The sequence below is a fragment of the Amphiura filiformis genome, chromosome 17 (assembly GCF_039555335.1).
Source record: "Amphiura filiformis chromosome 17, Afil_fr2py, whole genome shotgun sequence".
NCBI classification, from domain to species: domain Eukaryota; kingdom Metazoa; phylum Echinodermata; class Ophiuroidea; order Amphilepidida; family Amphiuridae; genus Amphiura; species Amphiura filiformis.
This window is the reverse complement of record NC_092644.1, coordinates 60841743-60864677: the sequence shown is the minus strand read 5'-3', so window position 1 is coordinate 60864677 and position 22935 is coordinate 60841743. Positions and strand designations below refer to the sequence as shown.

The 22935-nt window shown below is 36.9% G+C and overlaps 1 protein-coding gene across 3 annotated transcripts in view; it reads right to left on the bottom strand.

The window, feature by feature from the left end:
- Positions 1-1849: 1849 nt before the first annotated feature.
- LOC140138104 (inosine-uridine preferring nucleoside hydrolase-like) overlaps positions 1850-22935 on the bottom strand; it is a 34658-nt gene continuing 13572 nt past the window's right edge. The window contains exons 2-5 of one of the 3 annotated variants that reach the window (XM_072159997.1): positions 8717-8914; positions 7137-7434; positions 2722-2858; positions 1850-2254 (exon numbers count right to left, since the gene is read on the bottom strand). In XM_072159997.1, coding sequence (XP_072016098.1) covers positions 1913-2254; positions 2722-2858; positions 7137-7434; positions 8717-8914 — 975 coding nt within the window. In that variant the 3' untranslated portion in view covers positions 1850-1912. Of the gene's footprint in view, positions 2255-2721; positions 2859-7136; positions 7435-8716; positions 8915-12488; positions 13074-15876; positions 16014-17826; positions 18125-18470; positions 18669-20994; positions 21973-22110; positions 22248-22935 lie in introns of those variants that run through there. The other 2 variants (XM_072159995.1, XM_072159996.1) reach the window with 2 other exon arrangements.

Genomic DNA, 22935 nt, shown 5'->3' with positions numbered 1-22935 from the left:
GAGCACAAACAGGCTGGGACCGAGACTGTGTCCAGGCATGGAAGAGATAAAAAAATGTTAGTCTCTGTTGAAATACATGAAATAGTTTTAAATTCTATCATCACTTCTTTGATAATACTAATATTTTCTACACAGGTAAAAATATCATGATTTATTAAGGGATCTAAAATGAGCGTTTATTGCGTTTCGACAGTATTTTTTGTGGGACATGAGAGCACCTCGGACCTATCGAATTGCATTCTGAATACAAAGCATGTCTTTCTGATATCAAATAATTTTCATTTTTGAAAATCACAATATAATACAAATTTTATGACAAATTATAAAAATTTGATATTTTTCAAATTTTGATATATAACAGTCCTCGAAGTAAATTATATAAATCTAATGATATATTCTTAAAGTGTATGTAGCAGGGAGGAAAAGCCGACGGTCAATTGAAAATTTTGACCTTTCATATTGAAGATATGGATTTTTTCCCAAAAAGACCTAATTTTTTTTGGTGTTTTGGGAAAAAAATCCATATCTTCAATACGAAAGGTCAAAATTTTCAATTGATCGTCGGCTTTTTCATCCCACCTACATACACTTTAAGTATAAATCATCAGATTTATAAAGTTTACTTCAAGTACTGTTAAATATCAAAAATATCAATTTTAATGATTTGCCATAAAATGTGTATTAAATTGCAATTTCAAAAATCAAAATTATTTGATATCAGAATGACATTCTTCATTATTCAGAATGCAATTCGATATGTCTGATGTGCTCTGATGTCCCACAATAAATACTGTCCAAACGTTCATACTCCAGCCCTTAAATTGGCCCAGAAACCTATCAGAGCAAATGGCCAGCTCCATATCTCAGGCAAAAACTGACCAGAATTGCCCTGTGGATCTTCTCTTTAGCTTGGTAAACACTTCGGCTTGTGGTGGTGTAAAATTGCAAATTGTCCTGGTAAACACCAAATTTCACCTTGATTTTGGGCTATGTTGGCAATTGTCCCAGTGAAACTGGGCCAAAATTATGCCCACCTGGAAGTTTTGTATATTTGCCTCCACCATGACAACTGACCCCTGATGAAATGCAATTGAACTGGCCATCAAAATTTAAGTCATGTAATTTGGATGGATACTAGCCCCAATTTATTGACTAGAGTAATGCTATCCGTATCCTACCCCTGATGCTGTGAATATAAACGCCGTATAAGAATGATTGGTACCTACTATTCATTCACAAACTATTTAACAAATCAAACAATTGGCTTCTTACCTATGTTCCGATAATGTAAATGAATAGCGGGAGGGGGGTGGGGGTGGCTGTGTGGACTGAGTGAGGGGAAATCTTATTTTAATAATCATAAAAGATTTTAAAGATTTATATCATCATATTATTAGTGATGGGAAACCTTATTAATCATAAAAGATTATTAAAGGGGGTCTCCGGCAATGATAACATTATGCCTTATATGTTAGAAAAATAATTATCAAGCACGAATTACATGGTTTTATTTAAAACAAACTCATATTGACCATAAAAACAAATAAAAACAGTCAGCTCTCAACACGCGATATTCAAAATTCCCGCGCCGAAATTGTCTAAGTGCAATGACGTAATGGTTATTTGTGCTCAATTGTCGTCCGCCTTCATTGTATTACTGGGACGTCATTGCACTCGACCATTTCGGTGCCCGGGAATTTTGAATATCGCGTGTTGAGAGACAGACGTTTTTATTCGTTTTATGGTTACTATGAGTTTGTTTTAAATAAAACCATGTGATTCGTGCTTGATAATTATTTTTCTTACATATAAGGCATAATGTTGTGATTGCCGGAGACTTCCTTTAAGATTTCAATTAATATAAAATTAAATATTGCTTTTCCCTCACTCAGTCTACACAACCATATGATATTCATTCTACAGTTTTCATAAGCATATTCATCATAACATCTTTATCATACTTCAACACGATATCAACCTCTCGGCCTTCACCGGGTAGTACATCACGCCACCCAGTGTTGACCTGTACCATTTGACCCCTTGTATTCTGTCCATTAAGCTCAATGGTCACATGCGCTTTAATCATATCCGTTATCATGCTGCGGTCAACAGCGACTGCCATGGCTGAAGCGTCGCATATAATGGAGAGAGGTTTTTTCCGTATGACTCTAGAATGATGTGTGGCATGTTTGAGGATGTCATGGAGGAAGCGGCCTTTAACTGTGTCTGTTGACAGCCATTTGTCATGAAATTCCTGGAGCAAAAGTAAATACATTAAATTTTATTAACATATAGTAGCAGAAAAGTTACATAGCACAATTAATTCTTACTGGCGGAGCTCTGGTAGCCTGCAGTTTCCATCCATAAGCATTTGGAACCAGTGGTTAATTATTCCATGCTGGTCATGTGAGTCACAGTCATGGTGGTCACAGTCGCAAGACTCTGATGTGTTCACCAGCAGGAATGTTAATTCTTCCATGTTGCCGGAGTCCATTTCTCAACGGGCAAGCACTCTCACCAACATATGAATATTCATAGTATTATATATAAATTACTTCTCTTACATCATAGTTAAGGGATGAAATCAAAACTCAACCAGCAGTTGACCGCCGGTTCTGCCCGGTTCTCATAGTTTAGATCAATAGCAACTGGACGGAACCGGCGGTCAATTGCCGGTGGAGGTTTGATTTCATCCCTAATTCTATGCTTATATCTCCTTACCCATGTTAGCGCATTGTTACGACATGATTCCAATGGCATTATCATGATATTACACTGGTATTCATGTAGAACTATTTGGGCAGCCTCAGGATCCATTCGGAAATTATATTCAGCCCCCGGCCACTTATTACCTCTTCCTGAAAACAAAACAAAAAAATGAAACAAAAGCAAGGTTCAGTAATATGCTGCAATGTAAAAGGAAAAGGGTCAAGGACAATTTTACAGAGCTGAAGGCCAGTTGCCTTCATGAATATGTCCCTATCCATGATTTCGAAATCAGAGAACAAAGATTGTGTTGAAGCCACTAGCTATAACAATATCTTAACTGATGTGAGCTATCTAACAAAGATATCTTCACCAAAGTGAGCTATTTATATCACACTAATTGCACTTATGTGTGCTATTTAGCTACCAAAGGTAACTGCACCAATATGTGCTATCTACCTAAAATGAGTGGATGTGTTGTTGATTGTCGGCAAATGAGAACAAAACTTTTCACATTTCCAATGTGTATTCATGTATAAGTCGAAATATAATCACTCGGTGATATGTGTATATTCCACTCATAGTACCGACTCATGAGAGAACCATGTTTCACCTTGTAATTTAATTTGAACCATTACACTCATATACAGCTAATACAGTGGAACCTCATTAACAAACTTGCCAGGGCCTCAGGTTTTAGTTTGTATTAAACAGGATTTTGCATTTCAGGTTATTTTAATATACAAAATATAGCTTGGTACTTAAAAAACATTTTGTATTTTCAGGAATTTTGTGTTAACCGATTTTGTGTTAACAAGTTTCCACTGCATCTGAACACTATCTATTGCCACAGATAACTTCAGTAATATGTGCTATTTACCTAAGATAACTTCACTGTGGAGTGTGCTATCTACCTAAGATAACTTCTCCAATGTGAGCTATCTACCTAAGATAACCTCACCATACATAGTGAACTTATTGTCCAGTTTCCGTATACACACAACACAGCGCACTCACAATAGACAATTGACCCCGACTGGAAGCGCTGTGTCTTACGCATGGAACATCATATAGTTAGCGTTCGTATGACAAAAGTATAAGACCTATGATTTTAGTACTTTATTTATAGCATGAATATTATGTTTTTACCCAGTGTGTGAATTTTCAACCCGATATGATCTTCAATAAAGGTGGCAGGAATTTTTATTCCCAGACATGATGTCTCATCATCTCTTCCAAACTCCACGCAAATCCAATCACCATTTTGCCTTACCAAACCACTGGCATGTTGCTGTATATGGAGGAGGGCCGTCACGAAACTATTTCAGACATGATTTTAGTACTCTATGTCAATCAAGTATTGTCTTTTCGCTACATGTCAATCTTTGATTCATTAGCATACTCATTATAATAATGGTGGCCCGCCTTGATGAGTAAATGACACCAAAAAACAAAACAAGTTGCTTTAACTCAAGTCAGCAAGGGTCCGCCCGGGGACGCTCAATAGCATCATTATTGATCGGTACAAGGGCTGTGTTGTCAGGGACTTTCCATTATCACAGCAGGGGTGTAAGGTGTTATATCGACTGAATAACATGAATAAGGTATTTTTCTTTTTAGCCTGGGTTTCAGTTTAGCGTGTTTAACATTTTAAATGCAGGCATGCAATTAAATAAATACAAAATAATCTGTTCTATATTTCTTTACTTTTATTACTAAAACATGACAAATTTTCAGCACAGTATTATACAACAATAAGAAATATATTTGAACTCATATTTGAAATATTATAGACAACTTATTTTTAAGATAATTTTACATTTGGATTTTATTAGCATTGAATGAAACTACATTGCAAAGATATTTAAACATCTTTGGTTCTTTAGGTTCCATGCTTAAATAACTTGTTCAATAAAACAGATTTTATTTAAATAGTTTTTAAACAAGTTGTTGAAGTCTGGACCCTAAACAACCCGAGTTTAATAATTTATTAATATATATTGCGTAACTTCTTGCATTTCGAGCATTATTTGAAGTTTTGGTGCATGGAGATGCATGACTTCATCTCGATGTTCACGCATATATGCTTTTCATAAAATAAGAATAACGTTTCCGAGTTTTCTGAGCACAAGTCAAGGTGTTTCTACAGGGCATTAAAAAACTGCTCTTTATAATCATTTTTAAAAAAATGCTCTTCCAAGGCTACCATTTTGAAAGAACAAAGATTCTGTCCAAAATAATAAACATTAAAAACACAATTGGCTAGTCAAAATAAAGTTAACGTAAAAACCTTAGGCTGAGAACAGATAAAAACATAATCAGCATAGTTCTTAATAAATATTACGTGCAAGCATATTTATCAAAATGTGATACATTATCTTCTTTTTTAAGTTACTTAAGGGATCTAAAATGAGCGTTTATTGCGTTTCGACAGTATTTTTTGTGGGACATGAGAGCACCTCAGACCTATCGAATTGCATTCTGAATACGAAGCATGTCTTTCTGATATCAAATAATTTTCATTTTTTGAAAATCACAATATAATACAAATTTTATGACAAATTATAAAAATTTGATATTTTTCAAATTTTTGATATATAACAGTCCTCAAGTAAATTATATAAATCTAATGATATATTCTTAAAGTGTATGTAGCAGGGAGGAAAAGCCGACGGTCAATTGAAAATTTTGACCTTTCATATTGAAGATATGGATTTTTTCCCAAAAGACCTAATTTTTTTGGTGTTTTGGGAAAAACAATCCATATCTTCAATACGAAAGGTCCAAATTTTCAATTGATCGTCGGCTTTTCATCCCACCTACATACACTTTAAGTATAACTCATCAGATTTATAAAGTTTACTTCAAGTACTGTTAAATATCAAAAATATCAATTTTTAATGATTTGCCATAAAATGTGTATTAAATTGCGAATTTCAAAAAATCAAAATTATTTGATATTAGAATGACATTCTTCGTATTCAGAATGCAATTCGATATGTCTGATGTGCTCTAATGTCCCAAAATAAATACTGCCCAAACGTTCATACCCCAGCCCTTAAATAGTTTCAAAAATTGCGGCAAGCAATGCCGTCGATGATTTCGTACCGATTTTCGCTCACCCCTATTTCGTACTTTCTTTAGAAGAGTCCATGCCTCAATAATTTTAGCTGATATAAAGAAACTTTTTCAGTAATGCACTCGATACTGGAACCATTGCTACTAACGGAATATTGATACAAGATTCTTAAACTTAATTTTTGCGATATAAAAACTTACCTTGACATTAAATATTTCCCCGTCGCTCCAGGTTTGTTCTCTTTTCCGCTGCTTTCTTATATCTATTGCCGATTTAACAAGGTTTCTGTAATAACCTGCAGGTTTTCTGCTTTTTTTCCCATTTATTTGTAATAATCCTGTACTCTAAAAAAATCTCTCATTAAAATTAACGTCTAAGCTGTGTGCACGCAAGCGTTGATATGTAAACATATCCAACCCATGCTACACTGATTAGCCAACCCTAGCGACCAGTTCTGATCGCTGATTGGGTAATGCTGTCAATTGCTAATCAATATGCATTGGGGTTTGGTCTGTTAGAGCAGGTTAGCGCAGCACATACTTGGTTTACTATTGATTAAACCCGTTAATGGCTCTAAAGGTCGCGGAGAAAATATCATGGCAATAAGTGCATGATGAATGTGCTATCTACCTAAGATAACTTCACCGATGTGTGCTATCTACCTAAGATAACTTCACATTTATGTACTATCTACCCAAGATAACTTCACCATTATGTGTTATCTACCCAAGATAACTTCACCATTATGTGTTATCTACCTAAGATAACTTCACCAATAAGTGCTATCTACCTAAGATAACTTCACCATAATGTGCTACCGTAAATGTTCGCCTAATGGTGCACCTGGGCTTCTTTGCCTTGTACCTATAGAGAACTCCCTCCTCTAAAAATCCCAACAAGAATTAAGGATATGTGTCTTTATTTGCTGGTGGGATTTTTTTGGGAGAGCACTTTTAGTTTTGTCTAGAATTCCAGTTATGTCAAGGGAGCCCATAGCGCCATTAGGCGAACGTTTACGGTATCTACCTAAGATGACTTCATCATTATGTGCTATAACTTCACCAAAGTGTGCTATCTATCCAAGATAACTTCACCAATGTGTGCTATATACCTAATACCTAATACCCTTTGCGCCATAGCTAGAAGAGTTTGAGTGTTATGCACATGCAGGGTAGAGACTACTTCCTATCCCAACTTTTGCACACTGCCTCTTTAGACTAGCCAGCCAATGAAGTTGTGGGTAAATTATTTGAAATAATTATGAACTCACTAGATGAGATAACTAAAAGTCACATGCTGATTTTAAATGGATTATAATCATTTTGCTTTATAAAGTTAACAAATCACATACCTTCAACATTCCCTCCCATGATGACCAATTCTTTAAGATTCTTGCTGAATTCTGGATCCATCTTTGTAGCCAATGCTAGATTTGTTAATGGACCTATCGCAACTAAACTGATTTCTCCTGGGTGCTCATTAGCCAAGCGTATGAGGGCGTTGACAGCATGCTCTGATTGGATGAGGTCTCTACTGGGTGGGTCTGGATCAGGGACTCCACCCATTCCGTCATTGCCATGGTGATAGTGACTGTCACCAGTAGCATCTTGACCAATGAGAGGAGAGGAAGCACCTTTGAACACTGGGATCTGAAAAGATTATAAAATGATAAAAAAAAATGTTGGTATGATATGAGCTTTCATAATTCATTTCACCAAGATTTAGATTACTGTATTTGTTCCAGTAACCGCTATAGGGCGCTTAACAAAGTCATGTTGAGTGGGCGCTTATATCACAGTTTTCTCACTTGGTGGGTGCTTATAGGGGCATGGGCAGTTAATAGAATGAATACGGTACTCTGTTTGTTCAGGTATAGCAAAGCCTGTATGCAGGATTTTTGAGGGGGGTGCAGAATTTCCAAAATGTGGACCTTTTCTCACCCAAAAATCACTTGGATGCAAAAAGTGGACTTCACCTCCCTGCCCCCTAAGAATTTACTCATTTGTGCTATTTTGAACATTTGAACATAATTTGAACCTTTTTGGACAATTTTACCTGGTTTTTACCCTGAAAATTTGACTTTTTTCTCAGGGACTTATGGGGCAGTGGTTCACAGCAGCTTAGGAACAACAAGAGTGAAGGGGTACAGTAAATCATCAGACACATGAAATAAGATGCTTATGCATGCACTCTGCTTTTAAAGGATGGTGTGCTGTTGAAAGATACGTCTCCGACTACTCCATCTGGTAGGCTATTCCAAACCTGAACTGCGGTGTGGATGAAAGTCCTGCCAGTAGATTTGGTTCTATGGTACTGTGAGAGCATGGCAAGGCATGGATAAGTTCTTCTGACTACAAATGGCTTTGGTAGCAGTGTTTTGGTGGGCACAAACTGGTGTGCATTTTGTAGAGGACTGTTGCTGCAGCCACTTGATGTTTTTGATGGAGAGAAGTGATGTTCAGTTCAGTACTGGCATGGATAAGTTCTTCTGACTACAAATGGCTTTGGTAGCAGTGTTTTGGTGGGCACAAACTGGTGTGCATTTTGTAGAGGACTATTGCTGCAGCCACTTGATGTTTTTGATGGAGAGAAGTGATGTTCAGTTCAGTACTTGCTTCCTATCATCTATCAGTCATCCTGCATACTGTTAAATATTGATCCTGGGTTTCCCTACCCTAAGCCTCTACCAAAATTCCTTCTCACAAAGTGATAGGCATATTGCATGACAGTAAATACAGCTCGAAGGTTAATTCATCTCCTTTGTTATGCAATACACATATTGTATTGTGGGAAGAAATTTCAACAAAATTGACTTCCGAAGGACAAACCCAGGAACCACATTGGAGTGAGTTCACATTCCAGTCAAACAATACAGCAAGTCAGATAATCTATTTACATTTGTTGAATCATGAATAATAAATTATAACTCACCTCTAAGCGATTGCCAACTTTCAACACCCTCAAAGTATTCACCATAACATTGTCTAGCGATGTGTTTCCATGGACGCATGTAACACCGATTAGATCTACCCTCGGTTGAGAAAGCGCCATCAAGAGTGCAACTGCATCATCCACACCAACATCTGTATCAAGGACCATGGTGTGTTTAGTTGCCATGGCTACTTGTGACTGAAAAACAGAGGCAAACGGGATTGGTTAACTTCTTATGTACAACTACTGGTGGAGGGTATATTGGGAGAGCCCTGACGCAGACTTCCTTAGAAGGTATTTTCAGGTGAAATATCAAACATTCCTCAAGCAGGAGCAATTTTTTAATAACCTGGCTTTTATAAATAGGTAAACAAGCTCAGACGAATGGGCATACATGTAATATACTAATAGGCAGTGTTTACTCTCTCTGGAAATTGAGTGCGCCAAATGAAGCATTTCTCCCCAAAATTGACTCAATTTTGTCTCAGTAATTCCTCAAATTGACTAATTGTAATACAGCATTGCAAATTGTTGTGGGCCAAATATAATTTTCACTGGGCCAAATTTGAGACATACAGCCTCTGAGTAAACACTGCTAATAGGTAAGGAAAATATTCAGAATCAGTCGGGAATCATTCCACTGAATCCAGGCTCTACTCTCTAGATTTCTTGTCAAGAGATTACACCAATTGCAATGTCATCACTTTATCATGTTGAATCATGAATAATAAAATACAGCGGGTGTCAGCAGCCATATTTATATAAATTTTAATTTAAGGAACATTTTCTGTCCATTTTACCCAAAATAATGAGGTAAAGTGAAAGAAATCCCACTACCTTGGCTGTTTTTATCATGTGGAGCTACATTGCATTATTATCCTAATTCAGATAATTATTTAAAATTTTTGTTTTCCTACATGTACATGCACAACAAATTTGGCTGATTCCGATTAGGTGTAAGTTGGGACATTACAAAAATTATCCAAATTAATTTAAACAGATTGTACATTATGGCTCAATGAACACTTCACCATCATACTAATTTTCTTTGCTGCATGCTGTGTCAAAATCACAGGTGATTTACAGTAAAAGATGATCGTAATTCAATCCAAAAAAGGAGGCATCTGAAAACTTGCCAGTAACTGTTTTTGTTTAACCTGTTACTTAAAGAAAGCAGATCATTGTAACTGTTAATGATGAAAATACTGTGAAAGTACTCAACTATAACTGTGAAGTTGTGACAATAACTGGGACAGTGGTGGATTTAATGAAAAGGACCCTGTCAGCAAAATAGCCAAGGGCCCAATAGTAAGGAGTTCAATTTAGTGGCATGCCTGGACTTTTTGGTGGGGTGTGGTGGGTGCAAAGGAAAAAAATTGCCCAGTAAGCATTAGTTCAGCCTAATTATAGTGAGGCATCTGTGTGCGCAGCGCACAAAAATAATTTTCCGTTTCGTACTATTTCAAGCAGAAGTTGACATACATGGGGTTTATTTCACACACTTTTCTATACCCAAATCAAGGTGTTTCCCAAATGTGTGCATATTCAAACAGTGCTGAGAACAAGGAATATTTCTTTTTCTTTGAGTTGTCAGGGGTAACATGTCAGGCACACCATGTCAGGCACACCATGCTGTGGTACGAAGTCATATAGGGGTGGGGTCTAGTGGTCAGCCTTAGGGGCCCCTGGTGGGGTCCAGGGGAAACACCCCAGCAGGGTTCAGGGGTGGAGGCCCCTTAAAGCTGATGGGATTGAGGCAAGGGGGCCCGTAGTCCAAAATAGCAAGGAGGCATTGTCAACAACTGCTGACTTGCTGACAGCTTAAATCCGCCACTGAACTGGGAGTAATACTTTTCTGGAAATGACATCTGCGATAAGTGATAGAATGGGTGGTGTTTATGTGATGACGTAGTCAGGTATGCTAGGCACCGTAGGGTTGCACCACTTTTCATGTACAGATGAATATTTGAAAAGTATAGCAGAAAGGCTCATGAACCAGGTTGGAATAGGCTTAAATCACAATAAACTCTTATGTTTCTGACAAAGATTCAGTTCAAGTATTCTTGCTAGAATATGTCACTTTATAACTCACTACGTTATTACCCAATGCCAGTAACTGATGAGATGATAAAGTTCTGGTTCTATTAACTGTCAGCGATTACAAAATCAACAAAAACCTCATGTGATATGTTCAGTGGCATTGCCAGGATTTTATTCAGACGGGAGGAAAATAGAGACAAGGCAACTCTCATCTTAAGGGAGCAAAATTTGACAAAAATTGTCAAAAAGCTAAAATATCATAGCATCCCCCATTTTGGCTATGCCCACTAGATAAATCCCAGTAGTGGCAGCGGATTAAGTGTCAAAACAAAATCTTTGATTAATGTTCCAGAGGTGTTATATAGATGCCTACCTTTATTCACGCACAAAAATGATTTTCTCCATAGGAATAATAATTTTAATTCTATCATATTTACTCTGATGATACATTACTCGCATCAAGATGAGAGTAACTTTGTGCTGGATTTTGCAGTTCTAGATTCATATCAGAATTTTATGTCAGTGTATAGTCAAATCACTGTTCTATACGTCCATCCTGCGGGATTAGGTTAGCGCCGTGATTCAAATCTGAACTGTGAAATCCATCAAGGCATTGCTCTCAACTTGAGGCGAGACATGAGACAGATTATAGTACTTTCTATACAAGTAAAAATATGCATACATTAAAATGCAGTCTTTGATATTACATATTAATAAAAATATATGATTTATGATGTCGAGTATTGCAGAAACTTTTTCAGCCCTTGAAATGGATACCAGTACCAATTTAGTGACTAGTATTCCCAATATCCAAACACAGTCACTAGGTACAATGATATACAAGTTACCTATACTGTAAAGTACTATCTTCCTCCTAATGTCCAGCGTCGGCAGTGTATCATTTAAGAGGGTACTTAATGTGTTATGAAAGTCCAGAAACTGTAGAATAAATGTTGAATCCATTGAAACTTAATGCCCAGATCTTTTCACTGTGATTTAATTTTGATTTTGATTCAGTTTTCAGGCCCCTCAAAGGGGCACTGTCATAAATGCAAGATAGCAAATGTGTTTTACCTGCGATTTTCTAGTCAGAAGCAATACAGTGGAACCTTGTTAACTCAAATTTTAGTTTGTGTTAACAGGATTTTGTGTTTTTTAAATAATGTATAATATAGCCTATATGCTTGGGACTTGAAAAGCATTTTGTGTTATCACAAATTTTGTGTTAACAAATTCATGTTAAACGCACGCACGATTCGTTAAACGTTTAGCAATTGTGGTAAACGTGTAACACGCAAGTCATTTTCAACCTTCAATTTTCCATTCTTCAATGCTAATATATAATCAACAGTTGAAAGTAACAAAATCTGAAGATGACCTTAATAATTTACATGAAACTTCCTCAAAACATTCATTATTTAACACTAATACGTCGAAATAATGCATAGTTTCTGACATGTTTGGGCCGTTGACTTCGCGAATTTTACCTTATGTACGGCGCCATTGGTACTAACATATTCTGTTAGAAATTCCGGTTTTGTGAGGTGCACCACACCTATCGTATATTCATGAAATCTTGCCGCCAGAGGGGCTTGATCAATGCGTGTTAATATGTTAAATGCACGCATCACTGATGCGTTAAACGTGTAGGAAAATAAATTGAATAACCCATCCCTAAATAAAACTGGGGCCTGAAAACAGATGAGATATAGTTTTGCCTACTTTTTGCAGTGTTTAACTATGCTCGACACAATGTGATATTTTATAGGTGTGCGACCTTATTTTTTGACACATACCAGAAACTGGATTTACAACTACATACAAACATAGATTTATATATGCGCTTATACAATTGGTTCTCGATGACTGAACAACCAAATACAACCAAATCTAACTTAACAGCTGCATTTGATTACAAATTTCTTTTCTAGCCTCTACCTGTGTCTTTGGTTAGATTATAGTAAATATACGCCATTTATTCAACAGTTTTCATAAGCATGTTCATCATAACATCTTTATCATACTTCAACACAATCTCAACCTCTCGTCCTTCACCGGGTAGTACATCACGCCACCCAGTGTTGACCTGTACCATTTGACCCCTTGTGTTCTGTCCATTAAGCTCAATGGTCACATGTGACTTAATCATCTCCGTTATCATGTTGCGGTTGACAGTCACTGCCATGGCTGAAGCGTCGCATATTTGAGACACTGATCTTTTTCGTATGACTCTAGAATGATGCGCGGCATGTTTGAGGATGTCACGGAGGAAGCGGCCTTTAGCTGTGTCTGTTGACAGCCATTTGTCATGGAATTCCTGAAATAAGAGTAAATACATTAAATGTTTATTAAAATATAGTAACAGAAAAGTTAACTTATGTCACACAACTGATTCTTACGAGAGCTGTGGCACACCAACATCGCCTGGCTAATAATTACTTGGTACAGCAGAGATACTAAAATCAATACCCGGGATCGATACATGTGAATGTGCCAATGCACGATTTTGATATTCAGACGAAAATCTTTGGATACCGGGATAGAAAATGATGAATATCTCCCGTGATTTCGTCTAAAGAAACCAGATGTGGTTCCTTGCACTTGAATATATAAGCAGATGACCCATGGCGTACCATGTTCACTCACACACAGCGAGGTCAGTCACCGGGCTATTGTCAGTAGCCTTCATGCGCATATTTTGGGGGGGGCTTTAGGCGCCGGCCCCGGGAAAAGCAGAGGCGGCCAAAATGAAGGCGGCGGAAGAAGAAGGCGGCAAAAACAGGGCGGCAAAAACAGGGCGGCAAAAAGCGAAAGGGCGGCACTAAAAGTAGGTATATCACCTCAAAAATAAGGGCAGCAGAAACATGTTATTTAATGTTTCTACATGAATGACCTGTATTAAAGCATCAAAAATCAAAAAACCGAATTGAAATCGGTCAATGCATTGTGACGTAGTGTCAATTTTAAGATGCTCATAAATGGAATGAAAATCTGCCACAAATTGCTATAATGACAAAATTGGCACATTTCGAGATTTTGAAGGTTTATTTGACACTTGCTTGAAAAAGCAACGTTAATTTAAGTATCACAGGTTAATTGCCTATCTTTTTTAACTTCGTCAAAGAAAACAAAATTTAAAAATCTATCATTGAATAATTATAATAAATTAACCAAATATACTATTTTAGCAATTCCGGCCAATCTGCAGACAAATGAAAGTTGAAAAAATGACTAAGTTCAGCTAATTAATATGCAAAATTGATGCCAAAAGAAAACCGTACATGATATCAGGGTGCGGTTTTTTTCACAAATATATGTATACAAAGTTCTTTCAATTGATAACAACAAATACACAAAAAGTAATCAATTATGCAAATTAGCTTATTACAGCTAATTATGTATTATTATGTAAATTAGGCATGAGCAATTTTGGTTTTTTTCGATGTTTAATGAAAGTCTTTTCATTCATCATGAATTTGTCAAGTATGAACCTGTTATGATGTTGAGTAAAGAATCTGCAGTTAATTACTTTAATATAATACAAAAAAAAAACTCTGGCATTTTGATTGTCTGGAATAGAATTTTCATTTTTTCTGTAAATATGGTATGTGTCACCATTGCTCAAAGCCAAATCCGAAAAGTAAAAATAAAAATTCATTTGCAATGAAACTTTAAATTAACATTTTAATATCTGGATTAACATGGGAAGAGAAACGGTAAACGGAACAGCCCCTGTATTATACCGCGTATACAAAAATGGTGTGGCCTTGGACACACACAATGGCTTAGAGCTATTGTGGTTAAGAATATTGCTCCCTTTAAACTCACTTAAAAAATGTTTTGTTTCAAATCGTTTTCCTCAAGTGTGCCATTCGTTGTCGACGGAAATAATTTACATGCTTAGAAAGATTAGTATTTCAGCTAAATGGTGGTAGATCTTGATTTTTCAAAAGGCCTATATTTATTAATTTATGAGGGATCTTCAACAATCTATAAAAATAGGTAGTAGCTCTTAAACGAAGCAATATTTATTTTTTAAAAACCCGATGGTAGTCACAGAAAGGTTTCACACACCATATATCAAAAATTCAAACAATTGTGATAAATAGCACATATGAGGAAATTAATTTTTCGGCGTGGATGTTCGCCAAAATTGAACAACTTTCATGCGCGCGCTTTTCAATTTATTGTTATGCTTGTATGCACAGTGTGGCAGAAGTATTGTGCAGCCACTGTGACATGCCTACTAAAAGAATTAGTAAATAAAAAAGGGCGGAAAAATTTGAAAAAGCATGAACAATTTTGAAAAAATGGTACTATACATGAAAATGTGCTGCTTTTAGGGCGCATGCGCCTGAAACCTTTTTTTTTTTTTTTGCTCTTCACTTTTTCAAACGACCGAGAAAAAAATTGGGTCAACCTTTTCGGGCTGTTGAGGAAGGGGGCGGCAAAATTTAATTTTCTTCAGCCCCTCGGGGTTGGGGCGGCCACGGTACGCCACTGGTCTTAGTCGGATGTCCTTCGGTCCATTATGCGTCTCAAAACTATTAAACAGATCGGAACAAAATGGCCATGTGTGGCGGTGGATTCAATCTACCATGGCGATTTCTGCTATGAAGATATCGGGGCGATGACACTGTGTGTGGTACCATGGGGCTTACATCCATATGATCTTATTATCTTTGGAGCCACTGGTTAACTATTCTGTGCTGGTCATGTGATGGCTGACTTCACGATATTGTCATAACTTTATACTGTGAGGAAGGATGTGCCAGTCATATGTTCCCTATTCAGCTTGCAGCTGTCTTGTGTGATATGTACAGTTTCATGCATTCCCTATGTACCAGTCACTTTTGTGATCCAGAAGTTCCCTGAACATGGACACTGTCCCTGTGTTACCTGGTATAATGTACACAGGCTATATGATACTGAAACAAAATGTCCTTTTTTTTTCAATTTGGAATCTCACATGTGCAGACTTAGCAATATGAGATTATGATGGATTTGAAATATTTTGAGCTGGATCTCATGAAAGAAAGTACATGTCACGATATATATAGAACTGCCATGTTCCGATGTAGCAGGTCACATTTACAGTTACATCTATGCTTATACCTTACCCATGTTAATGCATTGTTATGGCATGATTCCCAAGGCATTATCATGATGTTACACTGGTATTCATGTAGAACTATTTGGGCAGCCTCAGGATCCATTCGGAAATTATATTCAGCCCCAGGCCACTTGCTTCCCCTTCCTGAAAACAGAAATATAAAATAAAAACAGGGTTAGTACCATGCTGCAGAGAGGGTCAAAGACAGTTTAACAGTGGTGAAGGCCAGCTGCATTCATGAAAATATCCTGACCCATGAGTTTGATATCACAGATTAAAGACATTGTGTTTAAGCCCTTGTAACAATATATCTTAGGGCTCATATTGAAATTCCCTTACACAGGAAGGTGTGCGCCATCCTGCAGCTTTCCTGTGCTAGCCTTCTTTTGTTAAAATCCTGGGCAGGGTGTATCACTGATGCATATAATCCATCCGTTTTATGACCAAGCTTTCCTGAGGCGTGCGCTTAGCGAGGGGAATCCTGCCTTCTTTCTGTGTGAAAACGTGGTAGGGTATTTCAATATGAGCCCTTAACCAATGTGAGCTTTCTACAAACTTTACGTACGGTACTATATATACCAAGGTAACTGCACCCAGGGTAGGGGGGTACTAAATGACATTGACAAGGGGGTATTATCAGTGAATATGGACTTTCAAAAGCACCATAAACACATATAAGCATTGAACTGAAAATATATCCATAAACAAGTATGGCAAGTGTCATTCCTATATTCTAAACAAGTATTGCCATTATCTTACTCCCAATCAATTTTCTTGCCTCTAAACTCTGCATTATACACAACGGAAAAAGCACTTACTCAAAAGGTCAAAAAATTCACCTGATTTCATATAACTTTTGTCTCTAAAGATTCAAAACATGTATGAGTGATTAGCAAGGTACCCTTTTCTTGAATTTGTTTTCGATACCCTGGCTATTCATGTTACATACACTGTGTTGATCTTGAACATTACCCTTTTTATGTGAATCTTTGTTCACGGATGATACCCTCCTGTCAATGAGAGTGGCCCCACTTGGTAACTGCACCAATATGTGTGCTGCCAAGGTAATTGCACCATTGTGTGCTATCTGCCTGAAATGACGAACACCAATGTGTGGGGGTGTGTATGCGAGTGCTAAGATGATTTAAGATGATTTCACCTACGTTTGCAATCTACGAAAGATGTCTTCACCAATGTGTGATATCTAGATGTGCCTAAGACGACTTCACCAATACATTGTATGTGCTATCTACCTGAGATAAAGTTTAGCAATATGTGCTATCTACCTAAGATAACTTCACCAATATGTGCTATCTACCTAAGATAACTTCACCAATATGTGCTATCTACCTAAGATAATTTCACCAATATGTGCTATCTACCTAAGATAAACTTTACCAATATGTGCTATCTACTTATGATAACTTCACTAAAGTGTGCTATCTACCTAAGATAACTTCTCCAATGTGAGCTATATAACTTCACCAATATGTGCTATCTACCAAAGATTAACGTCACCAATTATACATGTGCTATCTACCTGAGACTTCATCAATGTGTGTTATCGATACCAATGTGTGCTATCATACATGGAAAACCAGTGTGTGCTTTATACCAAAGATGACTTCACCAATGTGTGTTATCTATATACCATTGTATGTCATATTGCCAGTGTTTTTTCATTCAAATCAATATAACTTAGGGAAATACAGTCGCATCGTGCCAAATAAGGTATCAAAATATGCCGAACAAAATCCCCCATCGTTTGACTACTTTATCTGGTAATTTAGGTTTGGTACATTCCTTTTGTTTTAAGTGTACAGATACTTTTTGTGCACAGTTTATGACTTTTGAAATAACGTCTGAAGCAACTGCCAACACAAAACACAAGATGAGATGAGTACAGCCACATGCTAATTTTAAATGGATTATAATCTTTAGTTAATAGGTTTCCTACCTTCAACATTCCCTCCCATGATGACCAATTCTTTAAGCTTCTTGCTGAATTCTGGATCCATCTTTGTAGCCAATGCTAGATTTGTTAATGGACCAATCGCAACTAAACTGATTTCTCCTGGGTGCTTATTAGCCAAGCGTATGAGGGCGTTGACAGCATGCTCTGATTGGATGAGGTCTCTACTGGGTGGGTCTGGATCAGGGACTCCACCCATTCCATCATTGCCATGGTGATAGTGACCATGATCAGTAGTGTTTTGACCAATGAGAGGAGAGGAGGTACCTTTGAAGACTGGGATCTGAAAAGGTTATAAAATGATAAAAAAGTGTTGATAAGATTATGAGCAGCCGACAAAAGCATCCTTTTGATATAGCTGTACACATAGAAGTACATTTCCTTTTACTGTCAAAAACTTTAATAACCAAGGTCTACAAATCTGATGCTTGTCTGTATCTGCTTTCTGGTCTTGTACCTTGTATCATCTACCAGTTGTTCCTCCATACTGATATTGGATTGAGTTCACAGTCCTGGCAAACATTTGCTTGAATACAGTAACTCCAAAACTCTATACATGCTTGATCATAATATAAAGTGTTGTTTAAAATTTGTGTTTGTTGAATCATCAATAATAGAATATGACTTACATCTAAGCGATTGCCAACTTTCAACACTCTCAAAGTATTCATCAAGACATTGTCTAGTGATGTGTTTCCATGGACACAGGTAACTCCTATTAGATCCACATTTGGTTGAGAGAGCACCATCAAGAGTGCAACTGCATCATCCACACCAACATCTGTATCAAGGACCATGGTGTATTTAGTTGCCATGGCTACTGGTGACTGAAAAACAAAGGCAAATGGAATATGTCAATCCTGTTTAACTATGTACAATGCGACTAAAGGTGAAAGTTGAATTAGGAGAGGGCTGTGGCAGAGGCAGACTGCTTCCTTGGAAAGGCACTTTCAGCTGAACTTGGGACAGGCAGTCCTCAACCCAGAGCAAATTTTTCTTTAACCTGCATGGCTTTTACCCCTCCCCTGGAAAAACCTGGGGACACATTTTTTCCTCCACCATTCCATTGTGGAATAATCTTCCACGATCAGCTGTTGAGGCCGCCACCGTAGAAGGCTTCAAGGCAGCGAGGGGACAAAATTAAAACAATGAAATAGTAATACAGCGCATCCACTCAAGCATGCTTATCAAAGTGGTGATGTTGCTTCTGATGAAGAGATACCTACCGACAAGGATAGACGTAAGACGTAACCTGGTTGATTTCATATGCCTCCAATTTGTATTTAAAGAAATACTGTTTTCTTACAAGCGCAAAAAAATTGCCAATTCCAATTTGTTGGGACATACAAGTAATTGCAAATATGCCAAAAAAAATCAGGTTTCAAAATAATAACCAAAGTCATTTAAACAGATTGTAGATTAAACACTCACTTCAATAGTAATATCCTTTGCTACAAACTGCCAAAATCATAGGTGACATATAAAAAGATAATTGCAATTCAATTAAAAAATATGAGACATTTAAAATTAAAAGGGAGCACATCTGACAGTGAAAAGTAACATTTTATGTAAAAGAAATACAAATCTATTTTATTAATACTGCTTCAATAAGAGGCTCTGATGGCTACTCTGCAGTTGTTTATGGCATGATGAATTGTGCTAATATATGTATATAGTACACACTTCAGAGTGTATTCAAGTAGCATGTTAGAGGACAAATTTAAAGGAGGATTTCGTGATCCTAGCATCCTCTTTTTATGACATTTTCCAGTAGATATCCACGACAAAAGTTTATTCCCAAAATTTCAGTTGATTCCGATTTTGCGTTTGCGAGTTATGCATGATTATGTGTATTACACTGCTCCATAGGCCACTGTTGTAATTTCGTTCTGGTATACCAGAATGAAATTCAAATTTGACGATATTTTTGCTAAACGAATAAATCTGCAGAGGTTAATTACCAGTAGTATAAAAATCTCAACTTTTTTGGAGAAAAGTGGGGGGATGAGGCTGTGGATCACGAAATGCCCTTTTAACTGAGAAGATTTCAAATGGACAAGGATTGAAAATCAAACTAATTATCAATATATAGACAAATGTATCAAACTCAACTTTGTTAAGAAATTTCTGTACCTCTGAAGTATAATTTATTCACCTTCTTCATAATACTATATCAACTATTATTGCTTTGTTCTGGTTCTATTAATTGACAAACCTCATGTGATATAAACAGTGGCATAGCATGACTTTTCTTTCAAGATGCACAGGCAAAGGGGCAAACATTGACATCTGTAAAATTCAAGGGCAACATTTGATAAAAATGGTCAAAAATTGGCAACAAAGTCTTAGCAATCGTGGCCAGCATCCTACAGCGGGCGGTAGTAGAGGGGTGTCCCCTTTATCATGTCACCTTGGCTATGTCACTGGATATATCCTACAGTGGAAAATTCAATTGAATGAACACACCTGTCAACAGCATGATGATTTTCGGCATACACTGTGTGATGAACACCTGTGGGTGTGTTACACGGAAGTGAATCCAACCATGCCAACTTACTCATGATTGGTTAGTATTTTCATTATTTACCATGGTTGTGTGTTCACATTGTACTTTGAAGTTTGAAATATGCGACATACGGTCAGATCGCATACAGCTGTTGGCAGCTGTGTTCATTCAATTGGAATTTTTACTGTAGTAGTAGCAGTGAAATATGTCAAATGCTTTGATAAATGTGACGTGTCATATCAAAAGGAGACACTTTTGGGCAGCATCGTAAATGGAGAAAAAGCCAAAAGTCTGCCCCGCGGTGATTTTTTCACAATTTGGGTTTGTTGCGAATTTGTGATGTTATTAATGTTTAAAATATTGTCTGATAGTTTCAGACAGGAATATAACTGGCATCTTGTATTTTTTGAGACATTTTTCAAGGTAATTCCTACTCTCAACACTGTCAATATTATTTTTAAAGGCCGATATCTCAATTTCCAATTTTATAATATCATAACTTACGAACTCAATATCTTCGCTTAGGAATGTCCGATTTCATTGGGGAAAACGGTGTTGTGGAGCAAAATATCTCTATATTTAAGATATGTAAAAACCTCAAAATTGATAACCTGCCCAAAAGTGTCTCCTTTTGACATGACACGTCACAAATGTTCCACAGGTGCTACTTAGATACCTACATTTATTTAGACACAAAAAAAGTTACTCTGCTTAATTGTATCTAAATTACTCTCATAATTTTCTGGACATGTAAAACTTGCATTATAAAAAGTATGATATTTATTTAAAAAAATATGATCCATGACCTGAGTAAAACATCCTTAATACTGTAGTAACTTTTTCAGCCCTTGAAATGGATACTAGCCCCAATTTTGTGACTAGATTTTTCCCATATCCTACACATGATGCTTTGTATTATACAGTCACTAGGCTTATGTTGGTAGAGGTGCTTACTGTGTTATGAAAGTCCAGAAACGGTAGAATAAATGTTGAATCCATTGAATCTTGATGCCTAAATACAAGATAGCAAATGTTTTCTAGTCAGAAACAAGTCTCTTAGTATTTTGACATCATGAAACTGGGGCCTGAGCTCGGATGAGAGCTCAGCATCACTGCATAGTTTTACTTGGAACTTTTGCAGTGTTTAAGGACTAGTCTGATCCAGTGTAACATTTTATAGGCCTATGACCTCACTTTATGGCACATCTCTGACACTGAACTTACAACTACCTATACCTTTAGCTCTCAACAAGTGAATAACCAAGCCATGTCATTTATGCTATTTATTCTACCGTTTTCATAAGCATATTCATCATATCATCTTTATCATACTTCAACACAATCTCAACCTCTCGTCCTTCACCGGGTAGTACATCACGCCACCCAGTGTTGACCTGTACCATTTGACCCCTTGTATTCTGTCCATTAAGCTCAATGGTCACATGTGACTTAATCATCTCTGTTATCATGCTGCGGTTGACAGTGACTGCCATGGCTGAAGCGTCGGCTAGATTTGAGACTGGTCTTTTTCGTATGACCCTGAGATGGTGTGTGGCATGTTTGAGGATGTCGCGGAGAAAGCGGCCTTTAACTGTGTCTGTTGACAGCCAGTTGTCATGAAATTCCTGAGGTAAGAGTAAATACATTTATATTAAAATATAGTAGAAGAATAGTTGAAAAAAATAAAAATCAAATAAAAATCAAAACAAACAAAACTTAATATACATGTACAGTTCTTTTTCTATGCTTATACTATACCTTACCCATGTTAGTGCATTATTAAGGCATGATTCCCAAGGCATTATCATGATGTTACACTGGTATTCATGTAGAACTATTTGCGCAGCTTCAGGATCGATTCGGAAATTATATTCAGCCCCAGGCCACTTGCTTCCCCTTCCTTAAAACAAAAAATATGTAAAAGTGAGGTTCAGTATGATGCCACAATAAAAAGTTCCTTTCTTCAAGAAAGAGGAAGGGTCAAGGACAGTATTTCAGAGTTTAAAGGTAGTTGCCTCCATAAAAATACCCCTACCCATGATTTTGAAATCAGAAAATTAAAATATTGTGTATAGCTTTTGTAACAATAACTTAACTAATGTGTGCTGTCCAATTTGCCATCGTAGTAAATATGTCTTACCTTAGTTACTGGTTCAAGCTTGGTTTGCACACCTGTTTGCAACCCATGGACTTTAGTGTTGTGATCATTTTGGTTCCGAACCAGTTGACCTGGCAATGATCAATTTTAACGTCACTCTAAGATGGTGAATTAACAGTCACTTCACCATGTCATACCATAAACGTTCGCCTAATGGCGCACCTGGGCTCCTTGGCCTTGGAGTAAATTTCATGTACAAATAGAGAGCTCCCTCCTCTAAAATCCCGACAAGAATTAAGGGTATGTGCCCTTATTTGCTGTTGGGATTTTCATGGGAGGGCACTTTTAGTTTGTGTCTAAAATTCCAGTTATATCAAGGAAGCCCATAGCGCCATTAGGTGAACGTTTACGGTAGTCTACCAAAAATAGCTTCAACAGCAAGTGCATTCTGTATAACTTCTGAAATAAATACTGAAAAGGATACTATCTT